Source organism: Saccoglossus kowalevskii, chromosome 11, assembly GCF_978046115.1.
Source record: "Saccoglossus kowalevskii chromosome 11, keSacKowa6.1, whole genome shotgun sequence".
NCBI classification, from domain to species: domain Eukaryota; kingdom Metazoa; phylum Hemichordata; class Enteropneusta; family Harrimaniidae; genus Saccoglossus; species Saccoglossus kowalevskii.
The window spans coordinates 22,654,021-22,672,543 of NC_140651.1; the positions used below are offsets into that span (position 1 = coordinate 22,654,021).

At 33.6% G+C, this 18,523-nt stretch overlaps 1 protein-coding gene and 1 long non-coding RNA gene across 2 annotated transcripts in view; both read right to left on the reverse strand.

The window, feature by feature from the left end:
* Nucleotides 1–18,523, reverse strand: part of LOC100372155 (uncharacterized protein C6orf118-like) — a 93,025-nt gene that overhangs the window by 54,581 nt on the left and 19,921 nt on the right. The window contains exon 2 of the mRNA XM_078007662.1: nt 182–978. Within this exon, the coding sequence (XP_077863788.1) occupies nt 182–934 (753 nt within the window). The 5' untranslated portion in view covers nt 935–978. The remainder of the gene's footprint in view (nt 1–181; nt 979–18,523) is intronic.
* LOC146736532 (uncharacterized) lies at nt 13,871–14,684 on the reverse strand. The gene is made up of 2 exons (XR_014930940.1): nt 14,491–14,684; nt 13,871–13,996 (listed from the first exon to the last, which is right to left on the reverse strand). It is a non-coding gene; the product is annotated as an uncharacterized LOC146736532 (long non-coding RNA).

Sequence of the window (18,523 nt, forward strand, 5' to 3'; positions counted from 1 at the left end):
CATCATGATGCAATGACAACCATATTTGTCAAAAACACCACCAAGTGACAATTATGATTTTAATAGGGGATATCCCTTACAAGTTTTGATATGACTAAATGCAAATCCACTTAAATTAACTCACTGTGGATCAGAGTTCTAACAATCACTCTTCAATTGATTGTTTGGTAATAAAACTCACCTCATGCAGTTTCTTTTCTAGATGTTCCACCGCTTTTTTCCCAGTCAGCACACCCTGCTCATGTGCGTCTGGTCTCCTCAGTACATTGCTTTCAAATTCTTGAAATTTTTGAAATTGGTCACGTTTTGTCACCTCGCCCAGATGAGACTGGATAAATCGTTGTTTCTGGTACTTGCCAATCTTACCCTCCCGTGGAACATATCCAGGTTCGTTTACTTTTGACTTAGGCTGAGTTCTCATGCCGGGGACAGGCAACATTACTTCAGGCAGCATTAACTCCTCGATATACACATTGTCAGATTTGTACGACAAACCCGAACCAGGTCTCAAATCTGTCACTTCCTCCTGCGCTCGTTTCATCAGTCTTGGTGATGGCGGTGGGACAAACATGCTAGGAGAAGGGCTTGCACGTGGACTAGGGCTGCGGTGTGCTTTCTGCACTCGTCCATCCACAGGGGGAAGGGCAATACTTCCGGTGGTGCCCATGCTGAAATTGTACATGGTACCTGTCATTTTATTGTTACCTTCCATATCACGTTGAGGTTTGGGAATTTTAGATGGTTCTCTCATAACTGGGATGGGTTTGTTGGCACTTTCCCATGAAACATGCGTAGATTTAGTCGGGTGTTTCCACAGTTTGTCATGGTTTAGATGGCCTGAACTGTATGCTTTAATATCCTTGCGTTGTTCATTAACAAGCGCATCAAGCAGGTCACCAAGACGACGCTCGGAGACTGGTAATCTATCCGACATTTTGCCTTTCAAGTTAGTCTAGATCCGTGATGTGTTAAACTGACCTGAAATGAGAAATAGAATAAAGATATTAGAAAGTCTTGCAATGAATGATGCAACATATGCTGCAAATGCATGAATACTCACTGAAAAAGAAAGCAGAAATAGTGAAGTCATATAATATCAACTAGTTTCACTAACGCTAAAAATACCTTTGCGCCACTGCGCAGTAAAAAGAACTGGCAAACCACTCACAATTCTAAAATCACCACCATATATAAAAAGTGTTCACAATTCAATTATTCCTTCAAGTTATACTAGAAAATTATTTTTTAAGCTACTGAATAATGCATAAACTTTGAGGTATGCTGATAAGCATAACTGACACACTCAACATCTTATCAAATAAAATTAAATATTTACGTTGTATGAGTTCAGTGTGGGTGTGTGGGTGAAACATGAAAACATGTCCAAATCAATATTTATGCTGCACCTTTGAAACAAACAAATGTAATACATGCCTGCTAATGATCTTAAATAGAGGTGATAAATCGATAACAATTTATCATTTAAAAAATGGCACATGATTATTGCTTCAGACACAACATTTCTATTTTATGTAAAAATGCCTAAAAAAAAGCTAAAAAAAGAAACATTTGGAAACGTCTTGCCAATACTGCGATAGGTCAAGCTGAAAATTTTTATTTTGCATGCATACTGATTGTTTTGGTCACTACACGTGAGTGTTTATAATACATCAACATGATGTACATGTATATTTAAAAAAAAAATTATTGACTGCAAAATGACTAATTTTCACTGGGTTTAAATTTCACTGATTTACCATTTCAGGCATATTCAGTTGGTTTTAAATTCATGGTTATTTTCATTAAGACAATGTGTTCTATGCTAAATTTTACGTATTCACTGGGTTTTAATTTAGCGCATTTTCCAGTCAGCGAAATAAGCTATAAAATTAAAATCCAGTGAATAATTACCCCCTTTACAGCATGCCTATATTATATCTTTAAATTTACAAGCCCAAGAACACAAAACAAATGGCTGAAAACAATTGACAAAATAATCCACAAGAACAAAACAAAAACAACAGACAAGTACACTACATATATTTAACCACAATTATTTTGTTTGTTCTTTTGTGCATGTATGATGTAATACAATTGTAATATTTCAAAAAAAGTAACGAACAAACAGGATAGCTTTAAAAAATTACGACTTGCTGTCATAAATCTGATGGTTACATGTAATTTTCATGGATAAGCAGGCAAGAGATAAACTAATTCCAATAAGATTTGTTCTTGGCACTCAGACGAAATAACTCTATTACACAAACAATAAGCTCTACAGAAAAGCACAATCCTTCATAACCAGAAACAAACTCGTAGCTAGCGGTAGAATCAGCAAAACATACTGTCAAATTTATTGTTGCTTTTGGAATCAAAATCTATACATGAATTTTCAATCAATTTTAATAATTCACTGACATCACTCTCATTGTATGTTAAAATTAATAATTATTATAAGTCTGGATGAAGGTTATGATAAGAGAAGTAATCCCCTTAATGCTTAACACTATAAACCACAAGATATTGTCGTGACTATTTGAAGGCATTGACGCAAACTAGTCACTAAAACGTTTTCTAAGATTGTCATGTTTCGCTAACAATTAAATTGACAGGATGCAGTAATCTGTACGGTTTTAATTAATTCATGAAAGACGACTCGCCAGTCATGGATAATTGCGAAATGTTGAAGTGCATAGAAACATGTCCCTTGTCACCTTTAGACAGTGTATATATAGTTTAGCATATCTCAAGTAGACAGAATAGTTGCAGCATAAAAGGGGAACCACTCAATCCCATGGATTGCACCACGTGCAATGAATGCTCATTATTATTATGCTTATTAAATGAATGCTTATTATGCTCGCTTACTCAAACTGTGATTGACAGACCTTTTGCATACATTAGCCGTCATTTTAAACTCAGTATTTTTCGGCCGAAAACAACTACATGTATACATTAAAAGCCCAACCATATGAGTGTAATCGCTAGCGTACATATTCATGCCCCCTTAGAAATGTATTTGGAATCACAGCTTGATCTCAAAACATCGTAAATAGCACATTTCTCGGAGCTCACGCCAAGATGTGAGCGGCTTGGATCGGATTAGCATACTAATTGCAGTAGCCATCTTGCCCCTATTTATAGTATCGGTTCCCCTTTAAGTTAATTCTTTCTCACATGTAACTCCATGGTTGCAGACAGTGTGCCCTCTAACATGCAGTGATCCTGAGATAAATGGAATCTCTTAAAATTAAGTTGAGTCAGCATGTTGACTGCTAGAGAGGTTGGTCTTCAAATAAAAAAAATGTTTGTGACTGTATAGGTAACTTGCAGCACAAACAAAAATTGGTAGCTCCTGATTACCTTTGTTTTCAAACTTATTTTGTCTAGAAAATATGAATTTCATTTCACCAAATTACAATTCCATAGCTATCTATAGTAAGATGTTTTTCATGATCATGATATGTATGATTTTCTGTTGTGTCAACGACATGCCAGTGAATCAGACTAGTTGCATTACAGGAAATTTGCACATGTCAATTGCAAGTCAGAGGGCACATGGGTTGCAGAAAATTCTGTAAGGACTAAACCAAAGCAGATATCTGATTGAAAGAATGTTGGCAGTGGGTATTTTTATAACAACATAAAAATAAACTGGTAATGGGAAAACTGAACATCTATAGTAGTTTTTTTCTATAAATGTTTTTTTTTTTATTTTGTCACCATATTAACACATTATCGTGCACACAAATTTGAATGTATATGTTATGCGTAAAATTTAATAGCATTGGTATGCAATACATATTAACTTCAATATGGAACTGAGCTGAAATTTTGATTGCTGCAGACAGTTCAAGATTTCGACAGATAGGTTGGAAAAACAAATTAGGAAGGGCAGTCAGTTTAACTATTCCCATGGAAACAACCATTTTCTATTTTACATATAGCACGTTAACCTTTTCACCACCACTTTCTCACTCAAATTTTGTTGTACTTTTTTATGTTCTTTAATATTTCCGGAAATGAACCCTAATTATGGAGCCAACCAACAAAATTTGAGTCAATTTTCAGTTTTAATGCAAAAAATTCGGCTATTTTAGTTCTAAACTTTTGAAGGAAAGTGCAGACTTTAAACAGGACTATTTGTGAATTTGTGATGGATGATGAAAAGAGGGAACTGGTGACAAATTCTATACATACATTTTTTGTACTTTGTTGGTTACCATATATAGCAAATGTTATATGCCTAAATCACCATGGTAACATGCTCTCTGTGTTCCACAACTTTACTTTGATTTCTCACAATGCATTTTCTCGACAATGCTTTGTACACTCAATGTCAAGTAATATTGAAAATCATTTAAGAGTTCAAATGCATGTCAAGACACTCCATGTGAAATATACGCTAGATTTTTGTTGACTGAAATTAGACGCCTAAAGCAGTGTGAAATCAATTTTGCAGGAGATAATAATTGAACTGAAGGAATATAGTTTGTGTGCAAAGTAGCTACATGCTTCTTTAACACTAATGGGTATGCTGAAACTGGTTGATGTCTTTTACGACAATGAAAGCAAATACTTTACTAGCTGTGAAATATTGCAGGAAACTGCTTTGAAAGAATGAAAAACAAATGAGATGTGTCAGATTTGTCAAGAGCTCTCAGGTTTCCACATAACAGTCTACTTATAAGGAATCTATCCATCACATGTAGTAACAACATATGCACTTTTAAACTGTGGCTGATGATAACGATAGCATTGCAATCACCTGTAATCTTGAATGTACAGTATTAAAGGAGGAATTTTTTTTACATGTGAATATATTTTAGCATATATAACAGTAACAATATTTAGAGCAAGAATTATTAATTGTTTTAGTATTAGTTCACAGCGTATGGACTTTTTGGTTCACTGTGAATCTGTTTTTTTGAGAAAACCAGTAAAATGATATGCAAAAAATGACATTTTAGTAAACTTGGTTTCCATAGGACACAATGAAAACACATTTCCTCGTTAAAAACCCACTAATAATATTGTCAATATTTAATACAATTTATATAATGTTTTCATCCTAGCAAAATTACGAGACATTGAGATATATCCTTGCCATAGGAATTAATGGAAAAATTTCCTAAAACATACAAAACTATTTTAGTGTATCTTATTGACCCATTTTCTTCGAACAGAGTATAGTAACCTGATAATTTTAATTCAATTTTTTCATCCTTGTAACATAAAATAAATGACAATATTTTTATGGTTGTGTAGTGAACTAACTTAGAGACACCTAAGTTGATATGCAAGGTTAAAATAAACACAGTAAGAGAATAAGACATTTACTGACACATTTAAAAACAAACATAGTTAAACCACACATGGCTTGCCCTGTATATGTAAGGGTGGGCAGATCACAGCATAAGATGGGAAGGACTACAATAATAAAAGTCTCAATATTTTTAAAGAATGTATCTTTAAAGAATCAAATCTAGTCAGTGCCATTTAAAACAGTATGTCACATGTTAGCCTTGACAAAGAAGAAACACATATCCTTCAAAAAATAGGCCAATAGCCTGTTGCTCAACGGCTATTGTACAAAAGATTAGTGCTGTATATGACAAATACCCCAAAAGGCAGTGAGTGAGACAATAAAGCATGATGCTAAAAGTGGATTTTTTTACAAAAATAACAGAAATATTCAATAAAATTAGAATCAAAGAGAGCTTAAAAAGAACTCCAGCGTGTTGAGAGAATAACATAACATGATATTTGCAATTATCTGAATTTGTAATACATGTATATACCACGTTTTGTTGAAATATGTTGAATGGTTCTTGAAATAGCACCCAAATAGCTTGAATTTCACAAGCTGATATGAAAATTAGATAGTATGCATAAATTTCCACCAAAAACTAAATATATCCGGAAACTGCCCCAACACATTTATGCACCAAGTTTTATTTAAACATATTAAATAGTTCTCAAGATATCACCAAAATAGCCTAAATATTGGTATGTAAATCAGGCAATTTGCATAATTTTCCACCAAAATCAATCATGTCTATACACATTTAAATATGCTGAGTGGTTATGTTTTCATTACAATCACAATAGACCAATCAAAGAAAACTTAGAACTCCCATGTGCTATGTGAGAATGAGAAACAGTTGACAGAACAAATGGGAAACATTACATATTTCCCTGTGAGCATATAATTTCAATATGGCATCATTGTATAATCTTCCCAAGTTTTGTCCATTTTCCCGACAACTGTAGTGCATTTATGAATTTTTGAAATTTTTGATAAATTTGGCCACTTTTAGTGACTGGGTGAAGTGTCATCCAAGCTACATGTGTACCAAGTATCAAAGAATTTGGTTTTGAAGAACAAGTCAAAAATACTATTTTTGATAAAAAATGACAAAATATTTGCTAAAAATAGAGAATTGAAGATGTCAACACAAAATGAACAAATCTGATAGAGGTCCACCGTTGAGCAAAAAAAACACCTCTGTAGTCGGAGACTGCATCTCTTTAAGTTTTCAAATTAATTTGGCACATTGTTCTCAAGAGATTAGACAATGATCCCCTGAGGTTTATGATTGATGACTTGTAAAGACACTGGATAATGGTGTTCTTCAAGGACCTAGTGAGTTACAAATCAGAGGGGAATTGATACTGACATAGAGTAGTACAGTATGGTTCGAGTGTAACTTAACATTTATCTAGCTTATACTGGTTTAAAGGTAGCTTAGCCTAATTTTAAAACTAGTACACTATTGTGCAGAATTATCTGCCTAAATATTTGTTATATGTTTAACAGACATAAATACTACAAAGAGTAAATTATGAAAATGATACTCACTTTAAAAATTATTAGTTTTTTTCTGAAAAGACAAAGATTGATGAACTTGGAAGTTGAGTTACAGCCGGACTATACAGTAATGTATGCAAGCTACAGAAAATATTCAGGTCTTATTTTTAACTTATTTATACCAACAGTACATGTATATTACTTTGCATATTTTCGAAAAACAAAACAATAAAAAGAAACAGAAAAAAACATTGAAAGGTAGTTTCTCATGAGTGATTCAGCACTTGCACTTCTGAGTTGAAAAAAAGGACACTCATGTCTGAGGCAAAATTTGATAAAATTGTCCTAGCTTTTAGAGAGATACATGTATGTCTACATCATAACCTTGTTAAAGTTATTAGCATATTGTGTACGCAGCGTGCATGCTTCGGGTCCTTTTTTCGTATTCCAGAATGAATGCGTCATAACAGTCAGATCAATTATAATTTATGCGTGATGAAAGGTAGTGTTCACCATCGTCAATGAGGTTTGTCAATCAAACGTCATTGATGGTGCTGAACGGTGTGTTCGTATTCGAAGCCCACACATAAGCAACACTACCAGATATATACAAGAGCTAACAAGCCACACCAACTCAGTGACTGCTCAGATTGCAAAGGATTTGTACACACTCCCACCATGTCTTACGCTGTAATATGCAATTACAATTCTGGTTCCCCCATAACTCTAGATAGATAGACTGTGTAGCTAATGCTTACTTTTCCACTAGGTTGTATTTTCACTTATTTTCTGGATAGCTAAAAACGCTAAATTAAAAGTTTAACAACAATGTATTGTTTCCTATGGAAAAAATTAAAACCTTTCAAACTTAACAATGTATTCTTTTCTCCACAAAAACCTAGTGCAAATGACTCCAACATTAAATTAATATAATTTCAAAAAAAATTATTTCAAATACTAGCTGGCACACTTCATGTTTTTAATGACAGAAAAACTTTGTATAATAATAGGCAATTCAGTAAAGTGGAGACATTGTGGAACAGTTCTCTTGAAAAAATGTTATTTCCCTCTAAAAACATAGCAGAACATGAATGCAGTTGAGCGTTAAATACTCATTATTCAGGGGTTATTACACACACAAAAATTGATTTGGATATTTCGCCAAATATACCTACATGTACCTCAGAACTTCCAATACATACATACAGTCTGGGTGTAACTCAAATTCCAAGCTTTATTTTGGCTTTTGCAGTAGTTATAATTATCTATGTTATACAAGTATGAGATTGCACTGCATAATTCAGATATGTGGTAGTTTTGAAAGCAAGTCAAGCTAATTTTAATACAGCTTAAAGCTAGCTTAATGTTAAGTTATGCTTGGAGTGTATGGTATAACAACCACTGTAAACTCAGTGTACTATCAGTTGCATGCAATGAATATCTGGTAGAAAATACAACTATGGACAATATAGCGAGAGTGATTAGGTGAGTAGCGAGTGCAGAATCACTCACAAGCAGAGACACACTGTAAAGATAAACAAGTTTAATAAGCACCATAACAGGACGTGCACCAATCAGCCTCTGATCGAAGTGTTTATACACTGTTATTTACTGTGAGACATGCCTCATTCTTTAGAAGTATACATCACTGCTCGAGTGGTTTTCTACTCAATGCATGTCAAGAACGCAAACGATGAAATTTTTATTGTTGTGCATGTTCCTTGTTAATTAATGTTACAATGATGCAAACAATTTTACAGCATATTTTTGTTGTCTTTGTGAATTAGGAGTACACTGACATTATACTGTAATATACACACCGCAGTGACTTTCATGCGTATGACAGTTATGGAACAAATTGTTGATACATGTAAACTCTCTTAATATTTGTATAACAATGACAATTATTTTGTTGATTGATTTTCAACTGATTCAGTTAAAGTGAGGAAATCGGATGAATTGCTTTATTTCAAATTCTGCAAATTTCTCAAGTCATAAAAACATGCAAAATCTGGGAGCAGTGATCATTTAATTGGAATTACAATAAACAGATATATCAAAAATTACACACCCAAGGAGAAGAAGATTTGTTCCAGAGAAATTATCATCGAGCCGACAGTGATGTAGACCAGAAACAAATATTTGTCAGGAATTTCAAATTTGAGATTTATTTTACTTTTCTCATATCACCTCAAATTATTAGTTCGCTAAGATATTAACAATCTGTGTGACACAGACATGGATTTATAATTTCACACACAAACAGGAATACATAATTTGTTATTACCAGGACGAACATCATAATCAACTGGAAAGAGATCGGATATCAATAATTACTGCTATATGCCTCAACTGTGGTTATTGATCAAGCAGAAATAACAATCATACAATCTATTATGAAGAGATTTTTAAGGGATGGAGAATTGACATCGAGTGAGGGAGGTGGGATCAACTGATATAAAATCTGATAAACTAATCACCTTGCATTTTGTGTTGTTAAATTTCAAACAATGTTTTATTCAACTTATCATTCGTGTATACATGTAAAGCTACAGTAGCAGTGAAATGAACAAATATCGCGGATCCGCGCGTTAAGTAGTAGGACCGCAAATATCAGCCACTTGTTGTTGTTTATTGAGTTAATGGAAAGATAATTCTTCAATATACACAATACAAATCTTGTGTTAGCATCTGTGTGCCCTCACTTGCAGTAACTTTTCCAGATGATGACTAATTAACGCTCTGATTTTTTTGCATGCTTTCTTGTGAAATGACAGGCTTTTGCTGAGCTCCTTAAAACTTATGATGTTCCCGTCAAGTAGAATTAACTTTGTTGAAACATTGATACAAATCATTTGTGATTAGGTTATAGTTGGAGCCTGCCCTGAATCCGAGATTCTGTTAAAGTCAGAATGAAATAAGTCAAGATGCGATTACATAGCACACTGGAAGTCAACGTCAAATGACACATGACAATTGTGCTAGTGAAACCGTAATCTATAATATCCATACTTCAAAGAACTTAATAACAATTTAGCATCACGGTATTATTTAATTGTTAATCCAACTGAATGGAAGTAGCATCAAATGTCAACAACAATATCTGCATGGATGACACAGGGGTTTTCTAGAAAAACACTGCAAGAGGGAGCACTCCAATTCAGCTGGGGAGATAGAGTTCTCCCTACCAGGGTGTGGAGTTTTTTATAATTCTAAGTTAAAATGGAGCATTCTATGGCTTCCTTGGGGCCAAAATTACTATCAGACAGGTCACAGTTGAAGACTGTGGCCACATATGATCCCTGGTCAATCAGAATTTTATGGTTGCCAGAGGATCTGCTCCGCAGGGTAAGGGAGCGCATGGCCTTGGCATGAGGGCGCTGCACCCCTGTTCCCTTGTTTAAAAAAAATCCTTGGATGACACATCATTGATATGCTTAAAATAATAGACATTTCTAGGAGGCTCAGGTGGAAGGACATCAACATTGTATTCCACAATATATGGAATTTTGAAAAAGAAAGTGGCTGACCATGCCAATAAGACAATAAGAATGAGCGGATAATTTACTTGTCACATTCAGGAGAACATCCTGATGACATTAATGTCAAACAAAAAACAGTAAAATGAAAACAAGAGAAGATTTCAAAAATGTTTGTTTGTTTCAAAATTGTTTACCGCCTGAAAATAATTCGCTTTGTAGAATATATCAGTATACCAGCTTGAATGATATGTTTTCTTACGTACTTGTTTCATTCAAGACATTCTTAAATTTGTTTGCAAAATACTGCACATCGCACATCTCCCTACATACCCTGTGAATATGAAAACCTATAAGTGAAATAATATCCTGATTTCATGGAACTGCACGTAATAACATTGAAGATTGACTGAGTTTAACAGTTACGATGATGCGTTCCAACGTGTAGCTTACTTTTTTCATGTAGAATAAATCAAAGAAACCAACAGAGAACCTAGAAATAATTTGTCATATGGACAGGTGGAACACACAACCCTTCAAGTCGGTATAACTCGTTTGTTGAAGAATGAGCAAGACTGACTTACCACTAGGATATATGTGTTTGTAACACAGCTTCGCCTTAAAATCTGAACAAACCCGCATGTTATTAGCAGATTTGATGTAGCATAAATCTAATATCGGCGGGGAATGGTGAATCCAAAGAACACCAAAGCAATACTCATTGGAGCAGAAAATAACAGATTAGGCTTGGATTACTACATCTGGCGATAGGGTGGAAAGGTATAAACTGGAGGGGCATTTATAATTCAGTTTGCAATTTATAGCCAATTTCTGTCAGACTACATATAGTAAAGTAATTAATGAAATTGATATTATAGATGACTGGGAGCGGTAAGGCTCTTAAATATTAAAAATATAATTCGTATAATTGCCATATAAAGAAAAAAAATTTCGGATGAAGCATAAAAATTAATTTTCAAACTTATCGGCACTAATCTCAGCAGAAAGGTTAAATTAACAATATTGAACCCAAAGCCTGTATGTATAGTGAGTTTCATTCCATGAATAATTATATAATCAGTGCAGTTGAAGCCCAACAGCACATAACAGGAGATCCAGATTTGGTAATAGCGAGAAAAATTAATGACATCAGAGGTGAATACAGAATCGTACAACATACTGTAATATAAATAACCAATTTACAGGACATCTACCATTTCAAATGTAACTATGATAATAATGATCATGTTCACTCACAGGATAAATAGTATTATAATTGGACGAGAGAGATGTGGCGGAGTGTATCATTTATGATTTCATCTAGGCTATTTTAGTATACGTTTGCTTCTCAATGTACCATGGCTTAATTGGTTACAATTTGATGATGTACATGGAAAACTCTCCCACATGGCAGTTCCTGATGAGCTTTTCCCAAGCACCATGACAAGTTCCAGCAATTTTAACATGTTATTAACTGTTTACTTTGCTTGTTTAAACTGACTCCATTTGAATTCAATTACAGTTAAATAGCTGATATTGCCAACTCAACATAAAAACTAGCAGCCTGTCGGCAGAGGTAGCTTCGCTGTTAGCAATGCACATTACAATTAAAGAACAGAAAATATAATTATAAAATGAACAATATGTATAGTACATTGTATCAAAGCAATCAGACTTGCTGCTTTCAACAAGAATTTGAAAATATAACATTTTACCAAAAATTTTCATCAAAATTAAAGAATTAAAGATATCATCACAAAATCAACAAATCTAAGAGAGGACTAATTGAGGTACCTATATTTATAGTATCAAAGCAATAAGAAATGTAGTTTTCAACAAGAAGTCGAAAATATCACTTTTTACCAAAAATATTCATCAAAAATAGAGAATTGAAGATATCATCACAAAATGAACAAACCTGAGATGAGTCTACCTGAGGTACTTGTATGTACAATATCAAAGCAATCAGACTTGCTGTTTTTAACAAGAAGTCAAAAATATAACTTTTTACCAAAAATGACAAAAATATTCATCAAAATTAGAGAATTAAAGATATCATCACAAAATGAACAAATCTGAGAGAGGTTTGTCCAAGGTACATATACACCAAGTATCAAAGCAATAAGACTTGTACCGGTAGTTTTTAAGAAGAAGTTGAAAATGTAAAATGCCGGACGATGGCAGACAATCACTCATATGATAAACTCTGCTTGACAAAGTTGACAGCGGAGCTGAAAAAACAAGTGGTCAATTAAGAAACACGAAGGGTTTCCAAGTAGCAATAAACTGACTTGAAATTATAAAGGCATCATTAGTATGGTCTAAGATAGTAGTCATATTATTTTCAAAAACATTCCCAGAATTTTTACTGAAATTGTGTGAAATTGGGATTCAGAAGTTCAATCCTTGTATTCAATGCAGTACTTTGAATTTTAACAAATTTAGAAATTTTACAAAGCAGAAAAAAAATCATGAAATATTAAAGCATGAGTTTTGTGAAAATTTTGTTTCTAGAATGCAATGAACATTTTAAAAGTATACTGTTATACAGGAAACAAGAATTCACTTGCAATAGTACATTTCTGTACTTAGGAATGTTTCATTTTTTTTTTTTGTCATTTTTTTGTACCAGGTGACATTGAATGTCACTGTTGTCTCACCTGACTTTGTATGTGCAAGTTGCAATTGCTGACACATCCATACTAATATTCATGTTTAGAACTACATGTACATGACAGGGCTGTGCTGCCATCTCCTATCAAATGGCAATTTAATGCGCTACCCTGGCGTCAACCAGGCTCGGTTGAACACAAGCACCTTCAGACCTTAACCAAGGTTCCCCCAAAGTCGCATTCGTTAGTGAATGAATCTCGACCAGTGGATTAGCCTTCCCATTGAGTCTGTGGCACACTCACCCAGGGAAGGGGTCCACCCTTTTTGGTGTTCAGCCTAAGGTAGAATTTGAACTTGGGTCTCCCAATCACGAGTCTGATGCAACAACAACTATGCTACCAGTGACTGGCTTTTATCTTAGGAATGCTTCTTGACGTCACACTCCCAAACAGATTCACCTCAATATCAACAATGTCAAGAGCCAAACTACCCTTTATATATGTACTAGTATTTAATGAGATAATACCTAATTCCTACTAACGTACGTTGAATGGTTTACTATTTCAAGAAATATGAGACTTCATACGAGTGATCAATCTGATTAAAATCTGATGTAGTGTACGGGCTTTAATTATTGTGGCTATAAACTTATTTTAATTTTATTTTTTATTACTTTTGTTATTAATGCCCTTTTATTTTATTATTTTACTTTGATTTTGTGATTTGTTTTAATTCTGCCCTACCTACATCTGATCCGACGCCTATGTAAGTCCCGTTCAAATCTCGCATAAGTAACGGCCAATCACAGCCCCCCTTTTATACAGGCTGTCGGTTGATTACTTTTCAGTGTAGCGATACTCGACGGGCAATCTTTCTGTACATTATATTTTGCCCACTTGAATAAACCATTAATAGAAAATTGCTAGTATATTTTTATTTGCAAAAGAAATTCCACAGCATTTTACAATTTTTGTCATTACATTGAATATTTTTTTCACTTCCAACAAATGTGTACACTTCCAGATACATCTTCGCCAACCATCGTTCGTTCATTCAGTCATCGCTTCAATTTTACATCACTGAGCACAATTATCTAGAATGGAAGCAAAAAAATAAGTAAATCGTAATGATTAGAACACTGTAAACAGCTATAGTAAACAATGCAAACTGATTTTAAATTGTATAACGGTCACCGGCCCACGGCATCGACGCAGAAAATTGGAGCAAAAAAATATTTCCTGATCAATTGCGATGTGTTCCAATAAAAAATATTTTATTCCAGTTCAAATCAGCTCAATTACTTTAATAAAGAGTTATTGTATAATGTACAAAATGATGATACAATTTGATGAATATTTACAGCTACGGTTTCAATACAGTAGACGATGTTGGCCCGATCTTCAACAAAACATCACCCGTCTCCAGGGCAGGCGACTGGAAAAAGACACTGGTGTTCGGTCGAAACGGCGGAAACAAAATCGTCACTCCCAGAATAACTATGCAAAATAACGATCTAAAGTCGAACCATTCCAGCCACAATATTAACATAAAAATGACTTTCGTTGCATTTGACAATGATAAACTTACCGAAAAACCGTGTTATTCTCGGTCGCTAACGTCGGTATAATCCGCCATTTTATTTGAGTGTGTTTGCCACCCGACTCCGCCCGGTGACGTCATCATGTGCGCTATAGAAGGAGGTATGTGATTCGTTGACTAAAATCGTCGATAGTGGCTCTCGTTGAAATCTCGTTACATAGGCATCAGCTCAGATGTAGGTAGGGCGGAATTAAAAAAATCACAAAATCAAAATCAAAGTAAAATAATAAAATAAAATAAAATAAAAGGGCATTAATAACAAAAGTAATAAAAAATAAAATTAAAATAAGTTTATAGCCAAAATAATTAAAGCCCGTACACTACATCAGATTTTAATCAGATTGACGAGTGATGTGACATGTGACAACACACACAGCAGCTTTAAGGCCACAATCCTATACAGCAATTGACAAATTATACAGTATAGTGAGTGTAATATGACCTTTTTACAAAATTAATTAGTTTTAACTTGAAATGTCTCATAAGTAAAGGCCCTCATATATATGTATGAACTAAAGTTAATTTGAGACTTGTCCTGAACCTACAATATATGTAGTGGCTGTGAAATGACTATTTTCTGGCCCAAAATCATTTATTGGTACATCAATATTATTATTTTTCATGTTATTAAGTACAAAATAAAAGTGAAAAAATGGGTTTCGAACTCAATCTACACCAATTTTATTTTTATGTATTTTAAAACTAGGCTCCTCATTAACTTCTCATTTGTACACTCAAATACCCCTTGTGGCGTATGAAGGGGAACTTGCTGGCCAGCATTCATTGCAGATAATGTATATAATGCAATTTTCTTATTCAATTTTCTCATCTTAGACTAAATTGCCACTCATAGTTTCTCGTGGAAGAATGGACCATATTATCAAGTTTATCAGATGGGGTTGAGTTAGATATGAAATATATCCCTTCTGGCGTAGCTGTACGCTGCGATTAACTGTGTACTACACAATCAGTTGTATTGTGGTCGATGAAGTTGGTTGAAGTGCAGACATCTATTTCCACAGAATCTCTGCAATCTCTATGTCTATTTAGATTTTTTTTTTTTCCAAGCAAATCACAGTTACTAAATGATTGCCGTGTGCAAGTGAATTGACATCCTGTTGAAATGGGTGTCAGTTCATGGTGAGTAATAGTGAGTGAATGACGGCGTTTGATTGGAAAATAAAAATAATTGACAACGAAACACAGCAAAAATTCAGAGCATGATTTGAGTTATCATGATTGTGATAATTAAAAAATACATGGTCGAAAAATATTGAAACCCACTTATTACGCAGATCAAATTGCAAGAAAAGATCCCAGGATTGTGAAGTCGTCATTCAACACCAATCACCACACAATTCAAAAACTTTTAGACAGCGTAATTAAAAACAATTGCCAACATGTGAACACTGAATAATTTCCTGTTTGGTTGACACATCAGTACATAACATAAACACAATTTCAAAAATGGGAAATGTGTGGGTGGGCATTTCACAGGCACTTTAACAAAAAAAAAAATTCTGTGTTTCCAACAAATCTACCTTCAAATTTATTTTATGCAAATGTATTTTCTGTACTTCTTTCATGTAGTAACTAGCACTTAGTCATATCTTAGCATATCACAAATATATCATGAAAACTAACTTAGGCCTGGAAAAAATTGAGGGTTGTAGCAACCCAATTTTAATTTTTTTTTTTTTTGTATTAAGATTATTCAATCCCACAAGAAGATGATATACAGTTCAATTTTCACATCATTACTTAATGCTTTCAAAAACATGCATCGAAGGATAATTCAGAATAGCAAAACATCTTTAGAAACAGAAATTTCCTAATTTTACTGTACATGAGACACATTAAAAAATAAAATAAACAAATAAAATATAAAAAATCAATTTTTTTTTTCCCCAAAACACCAAATTTGTTTTATTTCACCTAAGGTATCATGCAATATTTGACATAATGATGAAGAATCCAATGAGTTGATAGGTATACATTGCAGTTAACAGTCAAACAAACATATGGAAATAACAGTACAGCTCGAATAAATTAATTGAGAATTTGGCAATACGTGATAGTTGGCATGTTTGAATATAAAAACACTTGCACATAAGTTTGCATATGTAGAACACATGTGATTCGCAGTATATAATAACTACTGTAAAATACTTATAATTTTTGCTGAAAAAGACTTTTTGGTGTTTTCTATGGAATTTTTTTGAATCATATAAGGCCACACTGATTTAATTGTATGGATGACATCCTCTGGAGACCCCAAATCTAATGCGAGAGGCCGAACAAAAAAAATCCTGCCAAAAAAAAAAATCCTGCTAAAACCACAGGACTACGGAGCTGCTATTACGAATTGAACCACAGAACACAATGTATCAAAAAACAACAAGAAGTCTTTATTTGTAGGAGGCACATGTTGATATACACATCTCGTACTGTATTACTGTCACAGGTATAACCATTTCAGACAAGCTCTAGTACATGTAGTCATGATGAAGTACCTTCAGTCAAAACACTGCATTCAAGGTACAACATGAACATCATTTTCAGTACAAGTTAAGGCGGAATGTACATACACTACTTTATGACAATAACTAACAAAACATTGCAATGATACAGAAATGTCCTTGCTTGCTCCTCTCTACACAGTAGGGGTTAGCTTTAACCAATCTCTCGTATAGCTGTGTAAACGTCACATTTCCCTGGCCGACGTCAATTGCGTACCAGTCTACAACAATCCCTTAGTATTTCCTCTGAACTTTTATGCTCACGTATTCCCGGCAACGCAATACGAATGTGCAGAAGATCATTTACGACAAAATTGGCACGTTTTCAGATAGTCCAAAAAGAGTTTTACGACAAGCCGGCGCTTTGCGACAATATGAGTCAGCAAGTTCCAGACAGAAAACCGATCTGTGGAGACTCGTCGTCGGAGATTTTTTTTTTTTTTTTTTTTTTTGAGAACAGGCGAAAACTAATGCGTCGGTGGGGCCTAATATAGGAAAAAAAGGTATATTTGCTGGATTTTATTTTTACTGAATAATTCCAAGGGAAAAATAAAGTATTTTACAGTATGTACCAATATTATAAAGAATCAAACAGGTGGTCTCCCACTATGGCACAAAAATAAACCAAGAAAACTCTATTTGTTCATTTATTCATTTTTTATTTGTATATCTTATTTTACCCAATAGGAAAAGATGAAGAATAAGTATCCTTAGAAACAAAAAAATTTTCAAATATGCTCTACCAGTATTAGAATTGCATATCAACCATCAGTTACATGGAATATATACTGAATCATTGAAAATACAACTTATTTTGATCATAGACTCAACTCTGTCACTTACATAAGAATAAATAATAGAGCAAATACTGTATAAATGAGAACATGCACTTGTACATCATACTACTATTTTTTGGGGGGAGTGGGTCTTATAAAAACAAGTTTTACTTTTATTATAGAAAGTTTTAAAGATATTTACATTGCAATCATGTTATATCTACCAGTATATCTACTGTTATTTTTGCTGTAAAAATACACAGTTGTAAATACTGTAAAACACTTTATTTTTATAGCTGAAAAGACTCATTTTTATTTTCACAAATTTTTGATGAGTTGAAATGTAAAATACAAAAAAAAAAGGTAAAATCTCTTGATTTCATTTTCATCATCTCTTTATGGAAAATAGTGAACATAAATTCCAAGTGCAAGGTCATGTCTGTTTTTCCGATGACGTTTTAGAAAATACAGAGTACAATCTGGCAATATCAAAAAAACGATTTGAAAGCTATTATTCATGAAAACCCCAAAAATCAAACGTCAACATTGTAGTTCTACTCACTTGGATTTAAGCAAACAAAAGTTGTTTTGTTAATCTATACTTTCCGATTAACAATAAATTGATGCGAATTTCCATTGATATTTCAGTTTAAAGGGACACTTCCAGTTAAGCCTAATCTCACAACAAATTTACTATCTGGATGAAAATTAGAATGGATAACAAAA